The sequence below is a fragment of the Cherax quadricarinatus genome, chromosome 48, assembly GCF_038502225.1.
Source record: "Cherax quadricarinatus isolate ZL_2023a chromosome 48, ASM3850222v1, whole genome shotgun sequence".
NCBI lineage: Eukaryota > Metazoa > Arthropoda > Malacostraca > Decapoda > Parastacidae > Cherax > Cherax quadricarinatus.
The window spans coordinates 2,486,022-2,500,157 of NC_091339.1; the positions used below are offsets into that span (position 1 = coordinate 2,486,022).

The window sequence follows — 14,136 nt, forward strand, 5'->3', positions numbered from 1 at the left end:
TGCAAAACAGTTACAGGTTTCTGTTTCACAGTCATCTGGCAGAACGGTAGCTGTACTTCCCTGGGTGGTTGCTGTCTACCAACCATAAATACCATATGAAAATGCACCGCAAAGTCGGTGTAAGTGTATTTTTAGGGGTCTGAAACGAATTAATCAAATTTACATTATTCCTTTTGGGAAAAATTTGTTTGGTACTTGAACAGATTGGCACTCGAACAGCTTTCTGGAATGAATTAAGTTCAAGTACTGATGTTCCACTGTGTGTGTGTGTGTATATATATATATACAGTGGACCCCCGCTTAACGATCACCTCCCAATGCGACCAATTATGTAATTGTATTTATGTAAGTGCGTTTGTACGTGTATGTTTAGGGGTCTGAAATGGACTAATCTACTTCACAATATTCCTTATGGGAACAAATTCGGTCAGTACTGGCACCTGAACATACTTCTGGAATGAAAAAATATCGTTAACCGGGGGTCCACTGTATATATATATATATATATATATATATATATATATATATATATATAATTTATATATATATATATATATATATATATATACACATATATATATATATATACACAGTGGAACCTCAAATATCGAACTTTCTTTGGTCCAGAAGGCTGTTTAAGTGCCTTTACCGAATTAATTTATTCCCATCAGGAATAATGTAAATTAGATTAGTCCATTTCAGACCCTCAAAAATACACTTATAAAAGCACTTACAAAAATACACTTACATAATTGGTTGTGTTGGGAGCAGTTCGATTTTTGAGGTTCCACATATATACATATATACAGTGGACCCCCACCTTACAATGGCATCACGTTACGTTAAATCCACCATACGATACATTTTAATGCAAAAATTTCGCCTCACCTCACGCTATTCGTCCCAGGCGTCCCAAGTGTGGCCTGAGCGTGCCTCAGCTGCCCTGTGGGTGCCAATGTTTACAAGCCAGCCAGTGCGGTTGCATCCACGCACACAATCAGTACATTTCATATTATCACAGCGTTTTTAGTGATTGAACCTGCAAAATTAGTCACCATGGGCCCCAAGAAAGCTTCTAGTGTCAGCCATGCGGTAAAAAAGGTGAAAATTACTATGGAAATGAAGAAAGAGATAATTGCTAAGTACGAAAGTGGAGTGCGTGTCTCGGAGCTAGCCAGGTTGTATACCAAACCCCAATCAACCATCGCTACTATTGTAGCCAACAAAACAGCAATCAAGGAAGCTGTTCTTGCAAAAGGTGCAAGTTTGTTTTCGAAACAGAGATCGCAAGTAGTACTCGAAGATGTTGAGAGACTGTTATTGGTGTGGATAAATGAAAAACAGATAGCAGGAGATACCATCTCTCAAGCGATCATATGTAACAAGGGTGGGAAATACATACTATCGTACCACGGTCAGCTGCTGCTGCACCACCATCAGCTGCTGCTGCACCACGGTCAGCTGCTGCTGCACCACGGTCAGCTGCTGCTGCACCATGGTCAGCTGCTGCTGCTGCACCACAGTCAGCTGCTGCTGTACCACAGTCAGCTGCTGCTGCACCACGGTCAGCTGCTGCTGAACCACAGTCAGCTGCTGCTGCACCATGGTCAGCTGCTGCTGTGCCACAGTCAGCTGCTGCTGCACCACAGTCAGCTGCTGCTGCACCACAGTCAGCTGCTGCTGCACCACAGTCAGCTGCTGCTGCACCACTGTCAGCTGCTGCTGCACCACCATCAGCTGTTTCTGACCAACATGACTCGTCCCGAACCTGTCCATCCAGCCTGAGCGCCTCAGCTTCCCTGCCATCATTGTTTGCAAGCCAGGGTGGCTGGTTGCATGCATACATTCGATACATTTTGTGTTATTCCATTGTTTATAGTGCTTGTAACTGCTAAATAAGCCACCATGGGCCCAAAGAAAGCTTCTAGTGCCAACCCTGTGGTAAAAGGGGTGAGAAATATGTACTATTGTACCACGGTCAGCTGCTGCTGCACCACAGTCAGCTGTTGCTGCACCACGGACAGCTGTTGCTGCACCACGGTCAGCTGGTCCTAGTGGCATTAAAAGAAGGGAAGTAGCCCCGGAAAAGGACGTGTTACCTAAAGTCCTAATGGAAGGGGATTCCTCCCATCCCATCAGTCATCACCAGATCTTCAATAAAGGTAAGTGTCAGTTTGTGTGTATTAAAATTAATATTTCATGTGGTAAAATTTTTTTTTTTTCATACTTTGTGGTGTCTTGCACGGATTAATTTGATTTCCATTATTTCTTATGGGGAAAATTAATTCACCTTACGATAATTTCGGCATACGATGAGCTCTCAGGAATGGATTAATATCATAAGGTGGGGGTCCGCTGTGTATATATATATATATATATATATATATGGTGAGAGAGTGCAAAAGGAGAGCAGATGAAAGGGTGGGAGAGGCACTGTCAAGAAATTTTAATGAAAATAAGAAAAAATTTTGGAGTGAGTTAAACAAGTTAAGAAAGCCTAGGGAAAGTATGGATTTGTCCATTAAAAACAGAGTAGGGGAGTTAGTAGATGGGGAGAGGGAGGTATTAGGTAGATGGCGAGAATATTTTGAGGAACTTTTAAATGTTGAGGAAGAAAGGGAGGCGGTAATTTCATGCACTGGCCAGGGAGGTATACCATCTTTTAGGAGTGAAGAAGAGCAGAATGTAAGTGTGGTGGAGGTACGTGAGGCATTACGTAGAATGAAAGGGGGTAAAGCAGCTGGAACTGATGGGATCATGACAGAAATGTTAAAAGCAGGGGGGGATATAGTGTTGGAGTGGTTGGTACTTTTGTTTAATAAATGTATGGAAGAGGGGAAGGTACCTAAGGATTGGCAGAGAGCATGTATAGTCCCTTTATATAAAGGGAAAGGGGACAAAAGAGATTGTAAAAATTATAGAGGAATAAGTTTACTGAGTATACCAGGAAAAGTATACGGTAGAGTTATAATTGAAAGAATTAGAGGTAAGACAGAATGTAGAATTGCGGATGAGCAAGGGGGCTTCAGAGTGGGTAGGGGATGTGTAGATCAAGTGTTTACATTGAAGCATATATGTGAACAGTATTTGGATAAAGGTAGGGAAGTTTTTATTGCATTTATGGATTTAGAAAAGGCATATGATAGAGTGGATAGAGGAGCAATGTGGCAGATGTTGCAAGTTTATGGAATAGGTGGTAAGTTACTAAATGCTGTAAAGAGCTTTTATGAGGATAGTGAGGCTCAGGTTAGGGTGTGTAGAAGAGAGGGAGAATACTTCCCGGTAAAAGTAGGTCTTAGACAGGGATGTGTAATGTCACCATGGTTGTTTAATATATTTATAGATGGGGTTGTAAAAGAAGTAAATGCTAGGGTGTTCGGGAAAGGGGTGGGATTAAATTATGGGGAATCAAATTCAAAATGGGAATTGACACAGTTACTTTTTGCAGATGATACTGTGCTTATGGGATTTCTAAAGAAAAATTGCAAAGGTTAGTGGATGAGTTTGAGAATGTGTGTAAAGGTAGAAAGTTGAAAGTGAACATAGAAAAGAGTAAGGTGATGAGGGTATCAAATGATTTAGATAAAGAAAAATTGGATATCAAATTGGGGAGGAGGAGTATGGAAGAAGTGAGTGTTTTCAGATACTTGGGAGTTGAGGTGTCGGCGGATGGATTTATGAAGGATGAGGTTAATTATAGAATTGATGAGGGAAAAAAGGTGAGTGGTGCGTTGAGGTATATGTGGAGTCAAAAAACGTTATCTATGGAGGCAAAGAAGGGAATGTATGAAAGTATAGTAGTACCAACACTCTTATATGGATGTGAAGCTTGGGTGGTAAATGCAGCAGCGAGGAGACGGTTGGAGGCAGTGGAGATGTCCTGTCTAAGGGCAATGTGTGGTGTAAATATTATGCAGAAAATTCGAAGTGTGGAAATTAGGAGAAGGTGTGGAGTTAATAAAAGCATTAGTCAGAGGGCAGAAGAGGGGTTGTTGAGGTGGTTTGGTCATTTAGAGAGAATGGATCAAAGTAGAATGACATGGAAAGCATATAAATCTATAGGGGAAGGAAAGAGGGGTAGGGGTCGTTCTCAAAAGGGTTGGAAAGAGGGGGTAAAGGAGGTTTCGTGGGCGAGGGGCTTGGACTTCCAGCAAGCGTGCATGAGCGTGTTAGATAGGAGTGAATGGAGACGAATGATACTTGGGACCTGACGATCTGTTGGAGTGTGAGCAGGGTAATATTTAGTGAAGGGATTCAGGGAAACCGGTTATTTTCATATAGTCGGACTTGAGTCCTGGAAATGGGAAGTACAATGCCTGCACTTTAAAGGAGGGGTTTGGGATATTGGCAGTTTGGAGGGATATGTTGTGTATCTTTATATGTATATGCTTCTAAACTGTTGTATTCTGAGCTCCTCTGCAAAAGCAGTGATAATGTGTGCGTGTGGTGAAAGTGTTGAATGATGATGAAAGTATTTTCTTTTTGGGGATTTTCTTTCTTTTTTTGGGTCACCCTGCCTCGGTGGGAGACGACCGACTTGTTGAAAAAAAAAATTATATATATATATATATATATATATATATATATATATATATATATATATATATATATATATATATATATATATATATATATATATATATATATATATATATATATATATATATATATATATATATATACATATAATGGGGTCCACCTCTGGTGTAAATTGTGGGACCCATAGCCTCGGAGAAGTGGATAAAAAGGCTTCAAGGAAAAATATTTGGATTTCTTCCTGAAGCCGTTTGAATATTCCACTTCCCCTACCACCCCATCTTTTCATTTTTTTTTTTTTTTTTTTTTTTTTTTTTTTTTTTTTTTTTTTTTTTTTTTTTTTTTTTTTTTACTAATAGGAATATTTTATTACATAATATGGTACAGAAGATCCAAGAGATACACTATTGATATAAAGGTGGCACATACGGTACATGTTGTTACGTGTGTATCACCGATTACAAAGCGAAAATCTCATCCAGCTCCTCAGAGCTGGGGCGTGTGCCCAAAATACAGCAGGCATTACCCCTTTGAACAGCCGCACTGAGCCGCTGGAACAGAAAACTAGCTGCCCTGGGATCCCTAGTTACCCTGATGAGTCTTTTTCCCAGCTCCTTAAGGAATTTAGATGCACTCTTTCCCCATGAGCCAAGGGTCTCTGAGCCTATGGGAACAAACATATATATATATATATATATATATATATATATATATATATATATATATATATATATATATATATATATGTATTATATATATATATATACAGTGGACCCCCGCATAACGATTACCTCCGAATGTGACCAATTATGTAAGTGTATTTATGTAAGTGCGTTTGTATGTGTATGTTTGGGGGTCTGAAATGGACTAATCTACTTCACAATATTTCTTATGGGAACAAATTCGGTCAGTACTGGCACCTGAACATACTTCTGGAGTGAAAAAATATCATTAACCGGGGGTCCACTGTATATATATGTATATGTATATACAGTATATATATAATTATTTTATTAACCGTTTCAGGGTCCATCCCGTAGATCTACTCCAAAATTCTAGCGGCGTCAAATTTAGTGCGAGAAGGCTGGTAGGCTTGCATCTGAGAGAATGAGTCTGGGTGGTCAGTGTGCACACTATAGAAAAAAATTTGGACGCCCGCATGGCATTGTGGGAACGCTGGCAAAGTAGCTTTGTTCATTGTGCCTGGCGGCAAGGAAGCTTTCACTCCCCACTCACTCTCTGGATGAATTCTGATTCTCCTCTTCACAACTTAAAGTTCTAAGACTGATGGAAGTGGAGCTGAAGAGGAATTCTATGGTTTTGAACCTTATGGTACCATTGTGCCATATGGTACAATGGTATCATATGGTACAATGGTGCCATGTCATACAATGGTATCATATGGTACAATGGTACCATATGGTACAATGTACCATATAGTACATTGTACCATATGGTACATTATACCATATGGTACAGGGACCCTAATGGAAATAAGTCTGTCTGACTTTTTTGGGTTGTCCTAGGTTCTCCAAACATATGCTGCTAAGTATGATATTCTATGTAACTTTATTTGTGTATACCTAAATAAACTTACTTATGATGCCACATGCACTTGAGTAAGTTTATTCAGGTGTACAGAAATAGAGTAAGTTTATTCAGGTGTACAGAAATACAATTACATAGATTATCATACATAGCAGCATACATATAAAATCCTAGGATAACCCAAAAAAGTCAGGGTGACTTATTTCCATAGGGATCCCTGTATCTTTACCATATGGTGTCCTGTACTGTATGGTACCCTGTACCATATGGTACCCTGTACCATATGGTACCCTTCACCATATGTTATCCTGTACTGCATGGTACCCTATACCATATAGTACAATGTACCATATGGTACTCTGTAACATATGATACTGTGTACCATATGGTCAGAAGGTGTTGGTGGCATGAGACACCAGCCAAGACTGAGTGAGTGGCGACACAAGCTAGCTACTGACTCAGCAGTTTCCGAGACAAAGCTCTTTGTCATCCACCTCAAGGAACATGTCGAGTTCCTATACATTTGTAAATATGTAATAGAACAATACTAATATACAACATTTTTGCATATTTTTGTTGTAAACAACTATTGTAAACAAAATAATGATGAAAATATTAGTGTGTTTATTGTGTTGAATACAACAGTACCATATAGTACAATGAACCATATGGTATCATTGTACTGTATGGTACAATGTATCATATGGTACCATTGCACCATATGGTACCATTGTATCATATGGTACCATTGTACCAAATGGTGCCATTGTACCATATTCTACCATATGGTACCATTATATCATATAGTACCATTGTATCATGTGCCATTGTACCATATTGTACCATATGGTACCATTGTATTCAACACAGTAACCTCACTAATATTTTCATCATTTCATTTACAATAAACTTGTAAACAAGTTTTGTAAGCAATGTAATGATAAACAAATTAGTGCAGTTATTGTGTTGAATACAATGAGTGTACACTTATACAATAAACATTATATTGATCTCAGAGGCCACAAATGTTATTAGAAAAAGAAAAAATTAGAAAAGAAAAAGGTATAAAAAACATAAAATAAAAAATGTGATTTTGCAGAAGTCACTGATGTTGCCGCCACCCTGTCATTTTTGGGTTAACTTCCTGCCGCTGTATCTCGGTAAATTCTGATCAGAAAATTTTTTGTTTTTTGTTTTATTACCTTCACAAAAATATTATCTTTAATTCTGTAAGATTTTTTTTTTTTTTTTTTTTTTTTTTTTTTTTTTTTTTTTTTCAAATTCTTGGACACTGGGGCACCACTTCAGATTTTGGCCTTGGACCCTGAAAGGGTTAACACATCGGCTGATTCTCACCAAGGCAGGGTGGCCCGAAAAAGAAAAACTTTCATCATTATTCACTCCATCACTGTCTTGCTAGAGGGGTGCTTTACACTACAGCAGCATTAGCACCCCTCCTTCATATATATATATATATATATATATATACAGGAAGGCCCCACTTATACGGCTGGTTAGGTTCCAGGCTACCGCCGTAAAGCGGAAACCGCCGTAAAGTGGAACACCCTTTTTTTCCACTTACAAATGCATACAAACACTAGATAACAAGTTTACACTAACATATATTAAGTTAGCAATAGAACCAGGCATCAAAAAACAATAAAAAAGTACAATACACACATAGTGCACTCATTACTTACCTTAAAATATTTATAGTCTTAATCTAGGGTGAGACAAGTAGTATTTATTGTAAGAAATCAAGTGTGGTATGTATGGTAGTCAGCCAGGCTACCTTACCAGGCCACCCCACCCACACATACAATTCTATGATATTTAAGCATCCCAGAGCGATAAAATGCATATACAGTTCACTCATTACTTACTTTAAAACATAGGGTGAGATAAGTAGTATTTATTGTAAAAAATCAAGTGTGGTATGTATGGTAGTCAGCCGGGCTACCATACCAGGCCAACCCACCTACACATAATATTCTATTACATTTAAGCATCCCAGAGCGATAAAATGTATATACAGTTCACTCATTACTTACCTTAAAATATTTGTAGTCTTAATATAGGGTCAGGAGTAAGTAAATGAGATAAAACGAATAAATGAGAGAGAGAAAGAATGAGTGCATGAGAGAGTACAGGCGCAGAGTTATGTAAACAAACCAGGCGAAGGTAAGTTTTGTAAACGAAATGTACGCGTCTGGTTTGTGTACGAGTTACATTGTGTACAGGTTGTCTCTACATTGATACGGTAGAATAAATAAAGAAGAACACTCCCATTCTCATGTAACATCATTTTGAGAAGAAATGATGCTCTGAGTGAAGGCAATGGAAATAAGTCACTCTGACTTTTTTGGGTTATCCTAGGTTCTCTACACATATGTTGTTATGTATGATAATCTATGTAACTGTATTTGTGTATACCTGAATAAACTTACTTACATATATACGAAAGGAATAATTATCTACAGTTACCCCCAGTAACACATTTTCTCTTATGTTAGATTAGAGAAAATGTTATTCTTGGCATCACTTGTACAAGTTATCTTGCTACCACATCTCATATTTATGTTTATTTATTCTATTGTAGGGTGTATTTATCATCTTTTTGTTATGTATTGTATTTATTATATATTGAAAAAAATATCATGAATGGATTAATGAAAATGTGTATATTAACGTAATATACAACATTTAATGAGACTCGGTGATTATTATTATTATTATTATTATTATTATTAGCATTTCTAATATGGCGTCACTTGTGCAAGTCGTCTGCTACCACATCTCATATTTGTTTATTTATTCTATTGTGGGGTGTATTTATCATCTTTTTATGTTATGTATCGTGTTTATTATATAATTTTGAAAAAATATCATAGATGGATTAATGAAAATGTGTATTTAACATAATATACGACATTTAAATGAGACTCGATGATTATTATTATCATTACTAATATGACGTCTGGAGACATAAGACACTCTTACTGATTTTAATGTGTACCTGCACGCCAGCGCAGTATGTAAGTTTATTTAAGTACAGGTATACATAAGTATAATTATCAGAATATATATAAAATATGAAATAACTTTTAAAAACATTTGAAATTGCTTACTGAGCTCACGAAGAATGTAAACAAACAAGGTGGGGCGCGGTGACCGTATTAGAAAGTCAGGTGGGGGGAGCCGTATAGCGAGTTTTGGTCATAATTTGAAATGACCGTATTAGCGGAACGCCGTAAAGTGAAACGCCGTAAAGCGGGGCCCTGCTGTATATATATATATATATATATATATATATATATATATATATATATATATATATATATATATATATATATATATATATTATTTATTTATTTATTTTGCAAGTGCATTTTGACTAACTGAAGAAAGATTAACCAGGTGAAATAAGCATGAAATATTCACAGGAAGTGTGATTGTAGTTTAGTAAAACCATTTAGAATTTTTAATATTTAGAATGGCTTGTATTCTACTGCATTTACCTGTTAATCAACAATTACTCAAGTATTGTCCTGTACAGTAATATTTTGTGCCTGATATATTTTCTTATTCTTTGTCTTGTACATATTGTATTTGATATTTCTTATGTATGTATTCTAAATTTTCTGGATAATTTTTTAACATCCAGAAATTTTAAATTTTTAATTAGCCAGGTTAAGCTGAGTAATGAAAATGTTTCTTTTCATGCAGTGTATATGATTAATTTCACGTTTATCATACTTTTTTCTCTCAAGCTTTTCAATGACCCATCTTGTCATTGGAAGCTTTTACCTCTATGTATATCTTACAGTATCCTGCATAGATCCTTTAGTCCCTGTTTATGCCATTGCAGTAAACTATCCTCAGCAATATTTATCCTGTCCTAGAGATATTCCAACTAGTGTGTCAGGTGTCTTCTTTATGTATCAGTAATCTTTTTTTTTTTTTTTTTTTTAGTCAGTCATATCATCTGAAGTGTCATGCAGTTAGCTTTAATCAGTTCCAAACTCAGGTCTTTCTTATTTATATAATTTCAGTCAAAATTTTACATTGTGCTCAATACAATCTCCCATCTGGTCTTCAGAATCTCTTACTTCAAATTGTTACAGCCTAATTCATTCCAAATCCAAGCTACTCTTTCTCATCCACCCCCTATATTTTAATGCACTTCATTCTGAATGAGTGATTATCGCTAATCTAAAAATTAACAAAATTCTACACACATTTATTAATGCTGTTTAATTATTTTAAGGTAGAACACAGCAAAGCTCAAATTATCAATTCAAATTATGGTATTTTTTTAATTTTGAATGATGTATATATAAATCTGTTGATCATATATCCCACATCACTTTTGTTATACAAGTGACTGTAATCTAAATACGGTACAGTATGGATGGACCTATCTCTCTTCATTTCAGCTCATTCATTATTACTATTGAATCAGGTTGATAAATGATTATAATAACCAGTCTAAATAATAATGATTGTATATCTGATGATTTCTCTGGTGAAGTTTTGTATATTCATTCTGTTTTACTTAATTTAATCTCATCAGTTTTAAGATCAATGCCTTCAACAGGTGGGCCACTCTCGCAACTTTACTTTATCGCCCGAAACAACTTCATGTGACTCAGGTGACGTGGAGAGTGACTACTCTGGTGTTGACCCTGAAGGGTCCATCCATTCCTCCTCACGTGGCATCTGCCCGGCTATGCCAGTCCTGGAGGATGGTCTGTCTTCAGGTTAGTGTCAAACCATTTATTCTCTATCATGAAATTCCTTTATTACCAGCACGTTTTGCTTAAAAAGGAGAGCGATAATACAGGTTGGCCATCACTAATCCGGCAATCAATTATCCGGTTCCATCAGTAATCTGGCACTAATTTCGGCTAGTATAATTTCATATTTCATCATTATACTGACTCAAATCATTATACCGACTCAAATTTCATCATTATACCGACTCAGAAATTGTGCAGATGGTTGTAAATCCACAGCAGGAAACCAATGGAGGAGAAAGCAGTGATGAAAATGAGGAAGATGTAGCAGTCTCTCTAGTGATAGGTTAATTAAGTGTGTTCTAACCTAACCACTCTGTAATCCAGCAAACTCACTAATCCAGCGCACTACAGGTCCCAATGATTCCGGATTAGCGATGCCCAACCTGTACAAGATTTGTTCATATTTTCAACCTAGAGAGCTTGCCACTCAGGATAACTCAAGAAATTCAGTGTGTTATCAAGGACTGTTTTATTTCCATTGGGGTTCTTTTAATCTTGCCCCCCCCGGGATGCAACCCATGCTAGTCTACTAATACCTAGGTACCTACTTGCTAGGTGAACAGGAGCAGCAATCCCCACCCATGCTGGGGATTGAACCACAGACACTCAGCTTGTGAGGCTAGTGCATTGCCAGTCGAGCCACTGGACACCTTAGGTTTACATTTTTGTTACAAATTTCTTGTACAGTATTTTTTAGAGTTGAAAATTACTAACAAAGATTGTGTAGAATTAAGCTGTAATTGTACTATGTAAATTTTATGAAGGTCAGTTTAGAGTACTAAATTAGATTGGGGCAGAATTTAATGTTTGCATGTCATGTTAATCCTTAAACTATGCATGAGTAGTGCCATGATAACTTGCTGTGGGCAAATTAAAAAAAAAAAAGGCTTGTAGAGCCTCAAAAACTTATAATTCATTTTTTCTACACTGTCTTCAATCAAAGTAAAGAGACCTGAAAAAGAAACACAGACCATTATTCATTCAGTGGGTGTCTTGCCAGAAGTGCATAGACAACTCAATTTAAGTTACTTTCAGAATTGCAAAATCCCCACCACTCCTCCAGAGTGCAGACTCAGTGCTTACCACTTGCAGGAATTAAGTTTGAACATCCAGTTTTCTTGAATGTTAAATGGCTCACTCTCCAAATAGTACAGTATGTCAAATCCTTAAAACTCCTTATCTCCACCCATATATCTGGTGTTTTTTTCCCATGATGTACATGGTAGGTTTATAAGGACAGAAAAATGTATGGTCCAGCTTATTCTTCATATGATGAAGAATGTGAAGAGGATGCAGAAACAGCATCAGCAGGCAAACAATCCTTTCCAGCAGCCCAGGAACTATTCCTCAGCATTGTTGTTGGTCATGAATGCTAAGTTGGGTGAAACGGTTATAGAGGATGTGGTAGGTAAGTTTGGGGTGTATAAATGATTGATCTTTGTATAGAAAGGGGGTTTGGTAATAGGTAATACATATTTTAAGGAAAAAAGGATAAATAAATATAAGATATGGTATAGGGCATAATGACAGTAGTTTGTTAAACTATGAGTTGATTGATAAAAGACTGATGGATAGACTTCAGGATGTGCATATTTATGACAGAGCAGTGGCATTTTAGCTGCTTCTCTTCATACACAGTGTTGGATTGGAAGGAAGTAAAAAAGTGAAAAACTTGTTATACAGCTCACTCAGATATACCACTAAGGAAGGTTATGCCACTGGGTATGGAAGAAAACCAGTTGTGGATGATTAATCATGTCTTAGTGCTTCCATTGTGTAATAGATCAGAGGTGATGGCAGCAGTATATACAGTGCTAGTCATAGCATTATGCCAGGTGAGTGCCCCGGCATAATGCTGTGACGAAAATCAAAGCCTTACCATACAGGGGGGGGGGGGGGGTTTGTCAGTGCATTATGCCAGGTAGCAGCCGTTAGCATGTCACAGCCTGCCGCCACACTCCACAGTGCTCACATGGCTGCTGTGATGAGAGGAAGTATTGCACTTTTGTCTCTCATCTGTTCCATCGTTTGTCTGGTGTTCCCTTTGGTTTTGGGGATATACATGTTTGATTATAGGTAAAAGGAAGTCTTTAACACCTGAAACTATAGCTCAAATCATAGGGCTTCACAAAGCTGGGCACCAGACGAAGGAAATAGTGGAGAATGTTGGTGTGTGTGAGTGTTCAGTAAGGAACTGGGTGCAGCGTTTCAAGGCTGGTGGCGGTGTAGAGTTACTGTCTGCCAAACCTCAGGCTGGCCCCTCAAAGAAGACAACTGTTTGTACCTGTGTTAAAGAAGCAGTTAAAGAGTACACCTAAGATAACTGCTAGAGAATTGAAAGAAAACCCACATCTTCTCACAGAGGTGTCTGTAAGAACTGTTAACAGACGTGTGTCAGAACAGGGCTACAGTAGTCACCACCAGGTTAAGAAACCGATCCTCTCCAAGCCACAGAAGAAACGTAGGCTGGATTATGCAAAGAAATATCTTCACTGGAATCCTCAACAGTGGTCTGAAGTACTTTGGAGTGATGAAGCAACCTTCACCGTCACCTGTAACCGAGGGGGACATATGTGCCAGCCCATAGGTAGTGACCCGCTAGACCCACGCTACACCTGTGGGACCATCAAACACCCAGACTTGCTCATTTTTTAGGGGTGTTTCAGTGCTTTGAGTGAACTCATTGTGCTTCCCAAAAACCAGTATAAGAACCAGTATAATTACCTGGAGTTATTGTGTGACAATTTACCTGAGGCATTTGATGTGTGGGGCTATGGTTTTTATGCAGGACAGTGCACTATGTCATACTGCCAAATCTGTAGTTTACTGGCTTAAGGACTGAAGTGAGGTTCTTTAATGACTGGCCAGGGAATTCCCCAGACCTAAACTCCATTGAGAACCTCTAGTCAGTAATGAAACGAATTTTACTAGGCAAGGATATCAGTTCCATCCTGCAGCTGGAGGCTGCTCTGCATGAGGCATGGAATAATATACCTCCCCAAACCCTCAAAGAGTTTGTGTGAGAGCCTTCCTACATGGCTGAGGGATGTGATAAAATGTAAAGGACACAGCACCAAGTATTAAAACCTCAGTAAGTGTGCAAATATATGTATCATAATCTTTCATGGTATGTGTTTGTGTTTTGGTACTTGTGTGGGGAGGGGGCGGAATAATGCTGTGACTAGTACTGTACTAGCCCAAGGATGGACATTTAATAGTGAAAAAGACATTGATAAAAAATAAATAAAAAATT

General features: G+C 37.7%; 1 protein-coding gene across 2 annotated transcripts in view; it reads left to right on the forward strand.

The window, feature by feature from the left end:
• The window catches only part of LOC128696112 (uro-adherence factor A), a 1,051,771-nt gene that overhangs the window by 882,959 nt on the left and 154,676 nt on the right, over positions 1-14,136 (forward strand). For both annotated transcript variants that reach the window (XM_070094815.1, XM_070094816.1), the window contains exon 5: positions 10,682-10,844. In XM_070094815.1, coding sequence (XP_069950916.1) covers positions 10,682-10,844 — 163 coding nt within the window. The remainder of the gene's footprint in view (positions 1-10,681; positions 10,845-14,136) is intronic.